At 45.6% G+C, this 14974-nt stretch overlaps 1 protein-coding gene across 5 annotated transcripts in view; it reads right to left on the minus strand.

Moving 5' to 3' along the window:
• LOC139049593 (phospholipid-transporting ATPase ABCA3-like) overlaps nt 1–14974 on the minus strand; it is a 333665-nt gene that overhangs the window by 142475 nt on the left and 176216 nt on the right. For all 5 annotated transcript variants that reach the window (XM_070525156.1, XM_070525154.1, XM_070525155.1 and 2 more), the window contains 2 exons: nt 3911–4163; nt 2149–2201 (listed from right to left, as the gene is read on the minus strand). In XM_070525156.1, coding sequence (XP_070381257.1) covers nt 2149–2201; nt 3911–4163 — 306 coding nt within the window. The remainder of the gene's footprint in view (nt 1–2148; nt 2202–3910; nt 4164–14974) is intronic.

Consider the following 14974-nt stretch of genomic DNA (forward strand, 5'->3'; position numbering starts at 1 on the left):
GCCAGTTGCGTGGGCCGTGGGGAGGATGCGATAGTTGCTGTTTTGGTTGGGCTTCACCGGAGTGCAAAGTTGCATTGTTACAGTTCCCTTGGGCACTAGGAAATTCGCGAAACCATTAGTTGCGGGAAGGTCTGAGCAATTGAACAGCGTGTCGACACTATCAAGCAACAATGAGGCACCCAAGTGGCTCATGAGGACGCTCCGAGTTGTGCGATAGTCGAAGCGCATAAAGAGACTTCTCCAAAAAAATTTGAACGGCCGAGACACACTGACTTGTGCAGTATCCTAGTCGATCCATCATCATCATCACCATCAGTCTATTTTCATAGTCACTGCAGGACGAAGGCATCTCTCAGTGATCTTTAATTACACCTATCTTGCGCTAGCCGACTCCCACTTGTGCCTGCAAGATTCCTAATTGGAACACCCCACCTCACTTTCTCCCCTGGTCTGCACTAGGCCAAAAGAATAAAAGCGGCCGTTACCCAGATGTTAGATGTGAAAGCCACTAGCCAAATGATAAGCAACGAAACATGGCGAAGACTTCAAGCTAAAAAAATTCACTCTACTATAAATATCAGGATGGTGGGGCAAAAAGAGGACTGTCTGCACTGATAGGGAGCATGAGAATAGAGAAAATTGAGAAAGTTGAAAATAAAGAGCATGAGAAAGTTAACCGCAATAAGGCACCATGACTTTGGGAGACGTTTTGCTTAAGGTGAGTTTGTCGTACGCATCAGACATAAGTTGCGGTTAACAAAAATGACCGCCTATGTAGAACAGCATGTACGGCAGTAATTAGGATGTCATTCCTCAAGGCTCGATGCGGCAAGGTTCAGAGATATCACCACCAAACTGTACCAGAGCAGATACGATTTAGGGTCGTTCAGTTGGACCAATTAGGGCCATTCGCCATGAGCTGCGTCAGGAACGGAGTGTTCTTAACCCTCATTCACGACCTGACCAAGTTGATACTTTTGCGTGCTTACAGTCGCACACAGGCTAAGTATGTGGTAAAGTTCCTGGAGGCATTTATTTGCGTGTAAGGAGATTCTCTCAGAATAATCTCTGGCAGCTGTTCATGCTTCATTTCTGAACTTTTTGAGGAGTTTCGGGTCTCGCGTGGACTAAGGAGCACATTCGCAGCAATACCACAACCACATGCAAATAGGCAGGTAGCAAGCAAAAGCAGAATTTGGTACCTCTGATTTCGAGGGCCATGGAATACACGACCCATCGGAATTGGGATGCTCACTTGCGCAAGGCTCAGTTTAACTCTAATTCTTCACTAGGCCAGGCAATAGCAAGATCAGGTTTTGAGCCACGCTTCGTATATGTGCCAAAAGATAGTCGACTAGCCGACCTGAGTAGTCGCCTGAAATACGAGCCGGTAAACTTGCAACGACTGGGAGGACAAGATTGGAAAGCTGCCCGACAAGCACAATGTAAGGCTAGAAACCAGTACAGATTCAACGAACGCCCGTGTTAAGCAGCAACTGAACTAACGCGGAATGATGCTTTCCGAACTACCGCTCAGTAACTGTTTCCATGATGACAGTTGCTGATCTATTAGTGCTAGGAGGGCACTCGTCGCCATTGAATTGACAGTTCTCGTAACCTCATGCTTGGCAGGTGAATCATAGTTCCCGTGTGATGGGTGTTGCTGTCTTTATTTCATGTGGTGCAAAGGGCTGGAAGATGGTGTTCGGAGCAGTATATTCACTTAAGCCATTATGCGCTGCGGCAGTTTCATGCGAGGTGAACCAGCATCATATTTCGTCGGTCGGCAATACGACGTGGCAGTTGTTTAATTTCTAATCTGGTGGATCACACATCGTTTGTAGATGTTTGCTGAAGATCCTGCGTCCAAAGCTGAAGCTGGTGGTACCTTCCATGGTAGAGACGGCTGGCCAGGGTTTGTTTATCAGTAAGGACTCTGCATGAGAACTCTGCCTCTCTTTTCGGCTCTTTGCTTCTGTACTCTTTACCACATGACTTCGTTACAGGAAACCTTTCGTAAAGTTGATCATACATCTTTATATGTTTCATGATGTAGTGCCTGATTGATCGATAAGCCTATTGTATTGAGACGAATAAATTGAATGCTGTCGGCAAAAGTTATACTTGAAAACAAAAATAATTTCATACCTTCTACCTCATGTTCTCGTTCTTTCCCGCCTGGGGCCCAGTCCAAGTTTATCCTGTAGAAAAAAAAAACCGGACAACTATGCTTTGCAAATTCCACTGGGCTAGATCTGCACATTCATAAAACGGAGCCTTTCGATCTTTTTGAAGGAGTTACTTGTCTCGTTTTCCAATTCTGTAATTGCGTCGCTTGCGTGGTCGAAAACGAAAGAAAAACGCCACATTTTACACTTTTATAATAGGCTCCCCGCGCTTATGATGCTCGGTGAAGGTGACTATGAAATGTGGAAGAACTTCCAGGTAATCCGCACAGAACTATATTATACTTGTCTGCTAAAGGGGGAGAGCCAAAATGCTCGCTTTCTTGATATTCACAATCATATTAAACGTGTGATGACTTGCAATACTGTTATGAGCCAGTTGTCCTGCGGATGTAGAAGAAGCTAAAGTGTAGGGCCTACACTTTAGCTTCTGAGACTACATTAGACCACCAGTTTTTCACCCTCTTTCCTCTTATACGCTCGCAGCCCTACTTTACCCGTGGACCCCCTGGTTCCTTCTTATGGTTACCCTCCGAGTGATTGTGCTCGAGAGACTATTGCCCGTGCCGAGGATGCACGTCAACTTGCAAGGAAATGATTTTCTGCGTCCCCGACAATAAACCCGCAGTCTCGCTGCAACAGCCACCACAGTCCCACCCACTTTTGTTCCTGGATTGCTCTTCTTCCTGTGGCCCCAGCAGCACGTGCCTGACAATCCCTAAAACCTGCTCTTTCAGCACACAGCTCATTTCCTGTGAGCCGCCATCCAAGTGACCGTTCTACGAAATCGCTCCACTGCCGCCTTCATCACCGCCTGCTTGTCCCCTCACGGACATTCTACACGTTGTCCGCCCTGCGCTTTATCCTGTCCAGAAGACTCCTCAATACCTTTCCTGCACGTTTTTTTCATGTACCCCCCGTTCGCCTACACCGAGTCCGTGCTTTTGCTGCCGAAGAGTATGAGTGTTATGAGGGTTATGAGCCAGTTTTCCTGTGGATGAAGAAGATGCTGAAGCGTAGAGCGTACAAGAGGAAGACGAAGCAAGAACTATCGACAGCCATCTCTGCTGTTGCTACCCTACTTTTATCCTCCTTGTATATTCTGTAAATAAACCATCTCATCTGCACATCTCTCTATAGCAGTATCATTGTCCATTAAAACATGGCTTTCAGTGGCAGAGCTCTCATTATCAAAGAGCTCAAATGTTCAGCTGTTTAAACACCACGAGTGCCTACTGATAATAGGAACCTCAACGTGTAATTACTACCCGATATCTTAAACTCAACATCTCTTGAAACTAACAGAAGACACCGAAGCTTCCACGTAGCCAGTGACCTTCCTCAGTTGATATTCCTAACTACTTGACATAATAATATTATTGCTAAATTGATGAATTTGCACATGCTTGTCGTTTTGACTGCCATTGTATTTTCTTTCTTTTCTATATTATTTTTTCTTTCCACCCTACTATTGGCTAGGCTGAATATTTCTAACGACAAGGCGCAGTTCTGTGCTCGTGTACTTCGCGTGATCGTCTCTGTTTTCTGTAAAGAATCATGCGACTCACTGCGGCTCAAGACAAAGGAGCCCTGTCAAGCTGCTCAGCAGCAACTTCTTATTTCACTCCTGTTGTAGAGCCAAACATGAAATAAAGTTGTCGTGTAATAACCATGCCTACTTAAAACATTGCCGCACTAATGCATTGTAATGCAGTGAAACCTACGTCAGGTAAACGTCCTTCATCGAGGCAACAGTCACACCGATGCTTGCAATGCCAAGTCGTTGAAGGGAACTTTCCAGTGCCCTGAACATTGCAGGAAATCCCTCGTTGTCCAAAGTGCCCAGTGCGATGGACACCTCTTCCTGCTTGTCGTCATCGACGATTGCTTCAGGCGCAGCATGGCGGACGATGTTCATGACGTCATTGAGTTTGAAAGCATTCGCCACCTTGGCGAACGTCAGCTTGTATCCGACGCCTGCGTGAAATACAAAACACAGTCAGGGACAAGTAGTCGTTACACGGCTCGTATACTTGAATATGATTTCAACTGTGAAATTGGCCCAGCATAGCTGTGGCGCTTACTCTACTGACAAAGGTTGATGATGTCACTTCCTGATGTCACTAGGAGATCTTTTACGAAGCTCTTCCGTGTAAATAGCTGCATTTCGCATTGAATGAATTGGCCGTCCGACACAAAGTAGGTGTGACACGTATAGCTTGCACGAGTATTAGCTCCAGCAAAGATATCAAGATATGCGTGGCTATCCTTTTAAGGACGATAAATACACCAAAAATGTTTATTTCTTACCTAAAGGCGCAACATGCACCAAGAATAAGCAAAATCAACTAAAAGAAGAACTAGTTGGCGTGAATATCTTGCAATAGAAGGGCACGCCAGGCTAATTCACTGAACTGGGCTTTACGCCAAGCCACCTAGGGCTTTTTGGAACTTGTACAGGTAACCATTATCCTATTATCATACGTGTTTCATAGAGGTGCTATTGCGCTCAGTATGAGCTACAATGCAAAAGCACGTGGTAAAAGCACGTGATGAAGTGCTAGCATCTGTATTTGCCGTGCATTATATGAATGATGCCACTGCAGCCGGAGATCTTGCATAGGTATATCTACTCTGACCATAGTTTCAAAAGAAAAAACGAGTGTTTGTTTGTGTTTGCTTATTTGTTTATTTGTTTGTTTGTTTGCTTTTTTGTTTGTTTGTTTGTTTGTTTGTTCTCTGTCGCTGCGTCATATCCACTATGAAGGATTTGCCACTATACGGACGAAATTGGAAGGCGATTATCTGAGAATACTATGGCGTGGCAAACTTCGTCTTCTTTGTCCCGTGTTTCTGCTTTTAATCAAGAAATCATGCTTGATGCATATTATCCAGTGTTTGCGGAAAATATTTAGCCAAAACTTTGGTCTTAATACCGAAGCTCAGCAAGAAAAACGTTCAGGTGTATCACTTGTCAACGCTCATTCATAAAGGCTTGAGGAAAGTAGTCTAAATTGTAAAAAAAAAAATGACCTTCTGCCTGACGCTTGGGAGAGTTTGTGGCACGACGGACATTCTTCCATGTCTAGGTCATGAACTGCACGCAATGTATACAGGTGATTCAATTCTGGAACCCGCAACTACATTTGTTCCCTCAGCGACGCAGCAAACCCTCTCGCCCTAAGCGCACGCAGCACGCCGCCGCGCTCTCTGCCACCTATGACCACCCTATCCACAACTGGCCTTCGTCATCGCTTCTCCCCTCCACCTTTTTTAGAACATGTGAGAACCATAGAGTTCCATTCTACTATTACTGAGGGGAACTCTGGCGCTAGTGCTTACAGAGAGAGAGAGATGCAGATGAGAGAAAAGCAGGGAGGTTAATCAGAGTTAAAGCCTCAAGCTTGCTACCCTGCACTAGGGGAAGGTAGAGGGAAGTAAAGACGGAGCGAACAGTGGGCACAAAAAGCTCCTGGTTTTGGCAGGTGCTGTACGAGGAGTAGCTCATACAGCATGGTAATGATGGGCAGACCTGAGCTTCGGCCACGAGGGCTCCGTTGCGCATGCGAAGGCTAAGAAAAACACCATTTTCCTTTACTAGATGTGATTGTCGTTATTTTTTTTATATAGCTACTCTGGAACTCGGGCAGCCTGGCTCGCGTCTCGTTCGCATCGGGCGCATGCAAGCAGCCCATGCAGCCTGAATTTCACGTTCTACGGGGCTGTGGCTCGCTTTATGTTCGTCTCAACGTGTTTAGAAGCTTTCAGTTGCGGACTCGCGGTGAGCCAGGCCTTGATGGCATTTGCTGCCAACCTTCCGGTGTTGCAGTTACATCTTTAGAAACCGCTGTTTTATGCCTCGAAGCACAGAAGTAACTGTAACACCAATGCATTTCGACGGGCACTTTGAAAATTAATATCTCGCAACCGTAGTGCCGCCCAGAGAATTTCTTCTAAGTGTGTACGCCTTGCGAACTAAGTGGTTATAATTCGTGCATTGAAACATGTCGCGTAAAGTAATTAATTAGAAATTCATTACCGTAATTACGTTTATTATTGAACATTTTCATTTAATGGCCGCCTTATCAAGCAATTTAGATCAAGGGTTAGTATCGTGCCATCTACAATAGGCAATATTTAAAAATTTTGGTGCAGCTTAAAAGGCACCTTGTTCGTGATGTCGCAATAAAAAAACACCTTGCTGTGCATAAGGCATCGTGATGTCATGCAGTTTTAATTAGCATAGGCTCACGCTTTGTCTTCTTCTTGGTGTGAGGTTATTTATAATGGCAATAGCCAGATAAATAAAAGGCTTCATAAGGGCGCATCGACAACGAGAATCTGTATTATTCTTCATTGTGCACGAACCATATTTGGTAATTACCCAGCAATGCATGATAGTATACGCATGTAAATTATTTCAGGATTCGTTTATGGCCCCATTGATAAGCATAAATGTTCGCAGGGACACGCCGCCCCCTGATAAGCTTAAAATCAATGTTTGAAATAAGGAGCGTTGGCGCATTAACAGATAACTTTAAGGTCGCGAATGGAATCGTAAGTCCATGATACCATATTTCATTTCAATTCATTTATCAACCCCCACCACTGAAGGCCTGAAAGCCCTACTCAACGATCTCGATGCCTTATTGTCCGTCATAAATATGCGTCATATATGCAACGGAGAAAGAATGAAGGTAAAGGCACACGCATTTATTCTGGAAATAAATAGTATGGGATGCTTCGCTAAGGATCGAGATCGAAAATTAGACATCGAATATAAGATCGCAGTTATTATGGCGTTTCATAATTCGTAGTACTTTGTCTCTACATGGTCCCGCAAAAATCCATCATTACGTTATCTTACACACAAGTATTTGAAGGAACAAATCCCTGTAATCATCCAATCTCTGTCAGGACATGACAACACTCAACCACGAGGGCGTTCTGATGAAAAACAAATGACAAAGCGAACGCAGAGTGTACCTCCAACGCAAAGCGACCCTGCTAGAATTCGCACAAACAGTAAGCAACAGGGCTAAGCTCGGCGAAGAACAACACCCATCTTTGACATTGCAATTGTCGCGGCTCTTCTCGGCAACAATGACATTCAACGAAGCCCACCAGGGTTATCAACCTTAAAGAGGCGCGCAACCTACCTATTCAGTATGCCAAACGCACGCTGCCCAAGATTCACGCACGGCATCCTGACAGGTACACCACTGGCCACCATTCTAAATACCCTCACGGACTCTGTAATCGATCATGTCCTTATGAAGATTGTACATTAAGGAAATGGTAAGTACAGTCTCTACGTTCTCAGCATATGTACCACCCTAAAAGAAGTTAGGCCGCCTAGACCAGGTCCTTCGCTAGATGAAGCAGCTAGCAAGCACTAATTGACTACTCATCCTAGGTCACTTCAACGCCACGCATGCCACGTGGGGCTACACCAGAAACACGGCCATAGGCAAAATTCTTCTCCATATGAAACATTACAGTATCATCAACTCGCCATCTTCGCTAATTCGCAACATTCTACCAAAATGGGCGACAGCATGAGTCAAGAGACGTACCCTGACTTAACACTGACCGACCGACTGCGCACACTGGCTGCTGCATTGCAATATGAGACGATGGGTAGTAACCTCCGCGTACCTCACGTCACAATACATGAAATAAAGTTCTAATTCAGAAAATGCATCATGGAAACAAAGGAACAACTTGTCTCAGAAATTTGACGGACCTATCATTATCATCGCAACCAGGGCATGGGCATGACACAACCTTCCAGTGGCTCCTGGGCCACTGCAATACCAGCGGATGGACACAACAATGAAGTCACCCAATCTCCACATAAAAGTGGCCGTTGTTTTGATTCTGCTTTCGTCAGCTGATTCTATGGCTGAGCTGCTCTGTATGTCTCATTAACCTATATTGATCCTGTGTAACTCGCGTGTTCCCACCATGCGTAGCTCACCTTCTTTGCCTCCAGATACACAGCTGCATCTAGATCCTGGATTACCGCCGTTTGCTGTTCTCGCTTGTTGTTGCATTTACACAGACTTGTGCGTTCCTTATTGAAATGGCCAACAGTCCCACGTGCGGTACATGCAGCTGATTAGACGCTCAAACACACAAGCAAATCATGTGCATAGCGCTCCACCAATTCTACATTCCGAACAAAAAGTTCTAGGCCAGTGCTCCCAACAAACGAACACCATTTATTACTGATACTCAGGTTCCTGTGGTCTACAGGCCTTCGCCATAAACATTAGAAGCGCCGACTGTTACCGTTCTTCTGATATTTGTTGCCTTACCCCTTCCGTCCGTCCAGGGTAGCTAACAAGAACAAGCTTTGCTCAACCTCCCTGGCTTTCCAGAGATATTTTTTCTCTCCCACGCAATTATTTGGAGCCACCAACCTAATGCACTTCACAGCCCTCAGACATGACCCTCTGGCCATCTGACTTATCGCGATCGACAAACTTGAGGAAAAGATCAAATGCATCCAAGACACAATTTATGAACACTCGAAAGACAAACTACTCACGACCGATAACTCAGCAGTTGATACCCATTTTCTGCCTCAACGGAAAGCCCGAAACTGTTTTGTCGAGTGATGACGCTTACAGAAATACAGCAGACGTTCCAAACTCTGCATCGCAGCCCTTACTGCTGCCACTGAGACATTCGCCGATCGTCCTCCGCGACAAAACTACCGTCTGGGGTGTACTCCTCCGCAGGGTAGTGTTGGCTCAGTAAACGTTGTCCGGCACCTTCTCGATGCCACTCAAAACAAACGGCACAGCCAGTACACCATGCAGCGAGTGTTTCAACTAGCCCCAACTAGCAATTTCCTCAAAGATATTGAGGAGAAGTACACAGTAAGTGCAAAGAACCTTTGTTTTGCGACTTTTCTTTCTTTGTTTTCTTTATGCCACATTTTTCCATTCTGTACAAACTATTACCCCCTTTCATCAATGCCCTTCAGTGGGCCTGTGAAGTATTATGAATAAATAAAGAAATCGAGTCTCAACTGTGAAACTACTTCGGTATATAGGAGATCTGCGAATAAGACACTCGACATGCCAATCACTTCGCGCGATCTTATGCGAGCTCACAAAAGATGCACTCACAATATGACGTCTGGTCACAAGTTATTCACCAACAAAATGCCCCGGAACCTTGACGGCGACTCCTTGTCGGTTTTACCTTTACCTTCCCAACAAACATTGGGAAACGGGATGCTTACCGACTGGGTGGAAGCCCGTTAAAATAGTGCTAATGCGCAAACCGGCTAAAATGCCCTGTCTAACAAACCTACGTCCCATATCGTACCATATCACTGAAAGCTTACTTGGAATAGCGCTTTGAGCACAGATTGAGGACTGGGCGTGTTGGTATAGCATATTAGAGGCTCGATTGCGCAACATTTGGACGACACACACGGAAGAGAACGCACACTACAAGCGCTCTGTGGTGTATGTTTCTCTTCTGTGTGTGTTGTCCAAATGTTGCGCAATCGAGCCTCTTTGAGCACATTGTTCACAAGAACCGTAAACATCCCCTAGAAGACCAACATCCCGTCCAAGATACTATGTTTGGTTTCCGGCGAAACCTTTCCCACCAAGATGTTTTACTCCAACTAAAGTAAGAAGTCCTCGACAACGTTAGAATGAACAGTAGAAAAAGAATTGCCGTCTCTTTTTTCTTAAGGGAACTTTTCACAATGTTGCACCCTGTATCACTATAGACAGCAAATAGCTGGGTTCACTAGACAGTACCGATCACGTAATCAGTCCGCAGGCAAGCGTGATATGGCTCGGCTGCAACGACTCGCTTGCAAGCAGATCGTCAGTGCTTTATTGTAAGAGGCGTGATTCGGTGGCGTTCAACGACATCATGCTCGTGCGCCTAGAAAACCGCTGGTCCTTTCCATCTTGTAAATCCAACTTAAACGACATCACTTGTGGAGCCACACAATCATTATCGCCGTCGCTAAATTAAGAAACATTAACAATACAACCACTGTCAGCATTGACAACTTGCAGACACCACCTCCCCACGCACACAGCACGGACACATCGCTGGGCGCAGTGCTTTCATCACTGCAGTTCAACATTGCCATGACGAGGCTCCCAGTCTTAGTTAGTATCATACGAGGCATCAAACACACCCTACATACGGGCTGAATTACGTACAACATGCAGCCAACAAGGTGCAGAACTAGATGGCACGCAGAGCACTTCAGGGCGTTCCACAAGCTTCTATTGGTAACGTGCAAACCCTGAGGGAAAGCAAGCCTGATACCGACCGATACGACAGTCCTCACGGCTGCCACACGTATCCCCCGGGTGAGGAAGCTCTGTATTCTTGGCATGAAAATAGAAACTGACAGTGGAGCTGACCTCGCTCAGCAACGCCCACCACACTCCACCATACAAGTTCTTCGTGTGGTCTGTCGCGTCACCAACAGGAAGCATGGTCGTAAGCAGAATGACATCCTATGACTGATACAGGCACTCATTATCAGTTGCCCCCAATGGCCCACTCTTTATCTCCCACTGAGGAGAGTACAAATCGAGGCCCTCGATAATCTCTGAAGAACAGCCTACAAGAAACTGATTGGACGGCCAACCTGAAGGTCATGTTACGACTAGAAGCACTTACAGTTCCCAATACTTCCACAGAACGTACAGATGCCTACCTTGGTAATGAGCTGCAAAGGTTACAACGACTAGCCACCGGGCGACACATCTTTCAGATATTACGACATACCTTACACACTTCTCAATTCCTTCTCATGATTGTACCTCACCTCCGCAGTTTAATTCACATGCCACCTATCCCCAGAAGCATGCACCCTACTTGTCATGCTGATTTAAGACAAGCTAGGACACGAGCTTTGACTCTCGAACATGGAGGCCACCTTAGCGCCCTAAACGTGGATGCTGTTGCCAATCTTCCGCTATCTGCGCATCCTCTGAGCGGAGTATACGGCGAGGAAAAATAAAAAACTGCAGCCACGGTACAACATACTTTCATTACGGAAGCGGGGGAAACTGCCATTGAGCTACGTACAGCGCCTCAGCCGCAATAGGACTGCGTCATCATTTTTTCGTGCTCCCGAGCAGCATGCCGCAACTACGCCAGCGAGATTTCTTACAAAGCTCGCCACGTATTCCACTCACTACAAACAACACCCGCCACATTTATTCTGTCATGGGCTACGGCCTACCATTCTCTACGCTGCAATGAGCAGGCGAACACCTGTGTCCTAGCGCACACTAACCTAGCCCTGTGCAGCGCGCCCCTAGCGCACACCAGTCTCCCACTGTGCAGAGAAACTCTGGCTGAGACTTATCTAGAGACTTACCTAACACTCATCCCGTACATCACTATTCCTCAACTCGCTATACGGTACCACCTCTGCGCAAAACACTAACTCGCGAAGATGCTGGGGCCTGGCAAACACTCCAGGCCGTGACGTAATCACTCCCATCTTAGACTATGACATGCCATCCATCCCAGTCTACACCAGTATAGATCTGCTCACTGTAAAGAGTACGCGCCCTTACCTTACACAGCTGGGGTATGCCCACATACAGCCCGCTTCCCGGTCATTTTCAATCCCACTAATGGGAAACTGTGCAACCCGCTAAGATCCGCTCGAATAGTTGCGGCTGGTAGGACGGGCACAGCACTCAATTGCTGCTGCAGGGCTTGAAGAAGCCTGGCAACCGGCGAGCGACGAAGCACGACTAGCTTCAACGCTCGTTCTTCTTTTCAATAAATGTTCTGTGCTACTATTACTAGTACCTTGTCAAGCGATGCAACGCCTGATCCACAACATAGATACCGCATATACGACGGCGTGAGACCATTATGAACGAGTTCCATTTCCCACCAAATATTATTTCCCCACCCGTTAGGCACGTCCCGGTTAGCCATCTGTATTTCATAGATGCGTATAGAACATGATGTTTTATACTATGCGCACATAAGTTAGTTCGGTTAGGTGTTAGGGAGTGAAACGCGCTCACACGAGAAAGAAGCAAGTACATGTGTCAATATCCACATTGACTCAAACAGTACAAATATGCATCATAAATAATCTAAGTCTCAACCAGAACTTGTTGCCGTAAAGTGGGAAGGATATCGCCGCTGGATTATGTGACCTCTAATAAATGCTCACTATCTGCGTGCATAGGTCTACAGAATATCTAGTGTATAGTTGTGAGTTCCCGCTAGCGCGTTTCATTTCCTGTTGCCATAGCAGATTTACTATCAAGGACATATTCAATGCAATGCTCGCAGTAGTTGCCGAGGGGCAGAACGCCCTCACAACAAGGTCAGGTACATCGCGCTCACACTAGTGCACATGCCTAGGAAAAGAAAGCGCAGCGTACTCATCCTACTGGAAGTTGCACCCGCCACACTGAGCATAACAAATTATCGAAAGCTGCAAGATTAAATCGTAGCAGGAAATACGAAGAATAGATGTAGTCATGGGATGCAAACGTGACCGTTTCAACCTGTAATCTGAACACGCGGAAACATAATACTCGCTTCGGGAACCTGGAAAAAAAGAAGGTAGAAGCAAAAAAGAATGGTTGTCATACCATACTTCCATAAAATTTCGCATCACCTAAAGAAGATAGTACCTCGCTCTGATGTCAAAGCCGTGTTCTCGGCTCCCCAAAAACTTGAGACTTTGCAGGAAAAGCTGCCCAATTAAGAATGAGAAACTAAAATGTTGTTGCATGATAAAGCATCAAAACAAGTTCGTTGCATGCAATGCAGGTGTAGTACATCGGGTTCCCTTGTCCTGCGGCAAGTGTTACAGCGGTCAAACCAGCCGATGCGTAAACGAGAGGCTAGCAGAACATCGCGGCAAGGTAGAGCAAGGCATCGAAGGCCACGTGGCAGAACACTGCAAGTCATGCAATGGTTGTTATCCTATCTTTCACAGATGCACGATATTACTTTCTCCCATAGATCGCTTAACCAGGGAGATAGTTGAGGCCAGAGAAATTCTTTCGGCATGATCAGAGTTGTGTTGATGCCCTGTCTGTAGCATTAGGTCATACGAAAGTGAGGTTTCTGGAGGTATGACGACACATGGAGCGACACATGTGGTTATGCAGTTTTGCACGTGGTTTTGTTTGTTTTCCTCGCATACTGTTTTCTTCTGATTGTGGAAGCGTTTATATATGTCGCTATCACAATAAAAGCCCGTTGAAGTTTGCACGTGTTGTGTGTCCCTTCTTCATTCGACGTCCTGTCTTTGTGCGCGCAAAAGTCTAACAAGAACCACGCACAACCAACTCGCCCAAAACGTATCTCTTTTGAAAAACCTATGTGGCGAGGGGGAGACTATTTATGTGGAGTCTGAGAAAATTATTTTCGTCATGTTGTTTCATGAATTAGACGCCACGTGATCAGTCGCGACACGCACGATAGGCACGGGCTACTGTGTTTCGGAATAACAATGATCTGAAACTTTTGGGCGAGCCTTCACTGTCAAATTTAGACCTATGGTCCCACCGTTTACTTCTGCAAAAGTACCACTTTCAGTGAGAATGGAATTTCAAACGCAATAAAACTCGGGAAATCTTTGACGACTTTGTTGCAAAAGATATAGCTACAAAACTTTACGTAATCCCTCCCACATCCCAATACAGCACCCTAAATAAATCTTCGAGAAAACCTCAAATGAAGGCACCAGGAATGACGTAGCACATATGTGTATACGATGAAGCGATGTAATGTACATAAAGACTAATTCTAAAGTTGAATTAGCGTCAATAAGATATCGGCTACTTGATATTTCCGAAATAAACTTTATACTTGCAAAATAAATTTTAGTAGAACTTCGATTAGGTTTCATGTGGAGACGTGGTCGAATGAATTGTACCTTCCCGGTGATAGGATATGGGTGGCTTACTGGGGTGGTTTAACGTAGTTCTCATTATGCAAAGCTTGAGGGCATGGCGCCAATAGCGACATAGTATATAAGTAAGCACGCATATAAAATCCCTTACCAGTCGACCGTTCGGTGTCTGAATCATACCCAGCTGTGCCTGGCGACTTCTTTTGTATCCAGGACTGATTGTGTAGGCATAATAGATGTTCCTGCGTTCTGCCATTTACCTGTCACAACATTAGTTCGCCTGATTCACGCATCTAGAATATCGAAGACGCGCTAGTGTGCGCCTTCCGTTGTATACAAATATTTCTCCTTAATTTATTGTGTGTAAAAAAAATGAGACCATTTAAGCTAACTAAGGCGGATTTCTGAAATGTCCCTTTAATGTTGGTCTCGTTCTCACGTTCTGGACGACACGCACAGGTCGCTATTATTCGAAATGATACCGGAGGTCTCGGTGCTCCTTCGTGTGGAAAAAGCGATACCTTGAATAAAAGAAACTCCGCCTCAAACCTAGGGAAATGTACTACATAAAGAACTCCCAGACGTGTGGCAGAAGCAGTTGAGAATATGGCGCTGCGTTTATGTGCTGCCGTTATTTTACCACAAGCCACCGGAAAAATACCAAGCCGATTTTTACACTTGTCTGGGTACCTACACAAGTTATGTTATGCAGCTTGATCGTGTCCCATAAAAACGGGGTACAACCGTGTTCCCGACAGTGGGCGTTTCTTTGTCTGCCGTTCTGTATGTCACACTTTTCTTAAACTGCAGTCTGTTTCCATGCGCGCACCTCATATACGAATAGCTGGGCCGCCATGAAACAGCCAGTAACATTCAATAAATATTAGTACTA

This window comes from Dermacentor albipictus, chromosome 9 (assembly GCF_038994185.2).
Source record: "Dermacentor albipictus isolate Rhodes 1998 colony chromosome 9, USDA_Dalb.pri_finalv2, whole genome shotgun sequence".
Lineage (NCBI taxonomy): Eukaryota > Metazoa > Arthropoda > Arachnida > Ixodida > Ixodidae > Dermacentor > Dermacentor albipictus.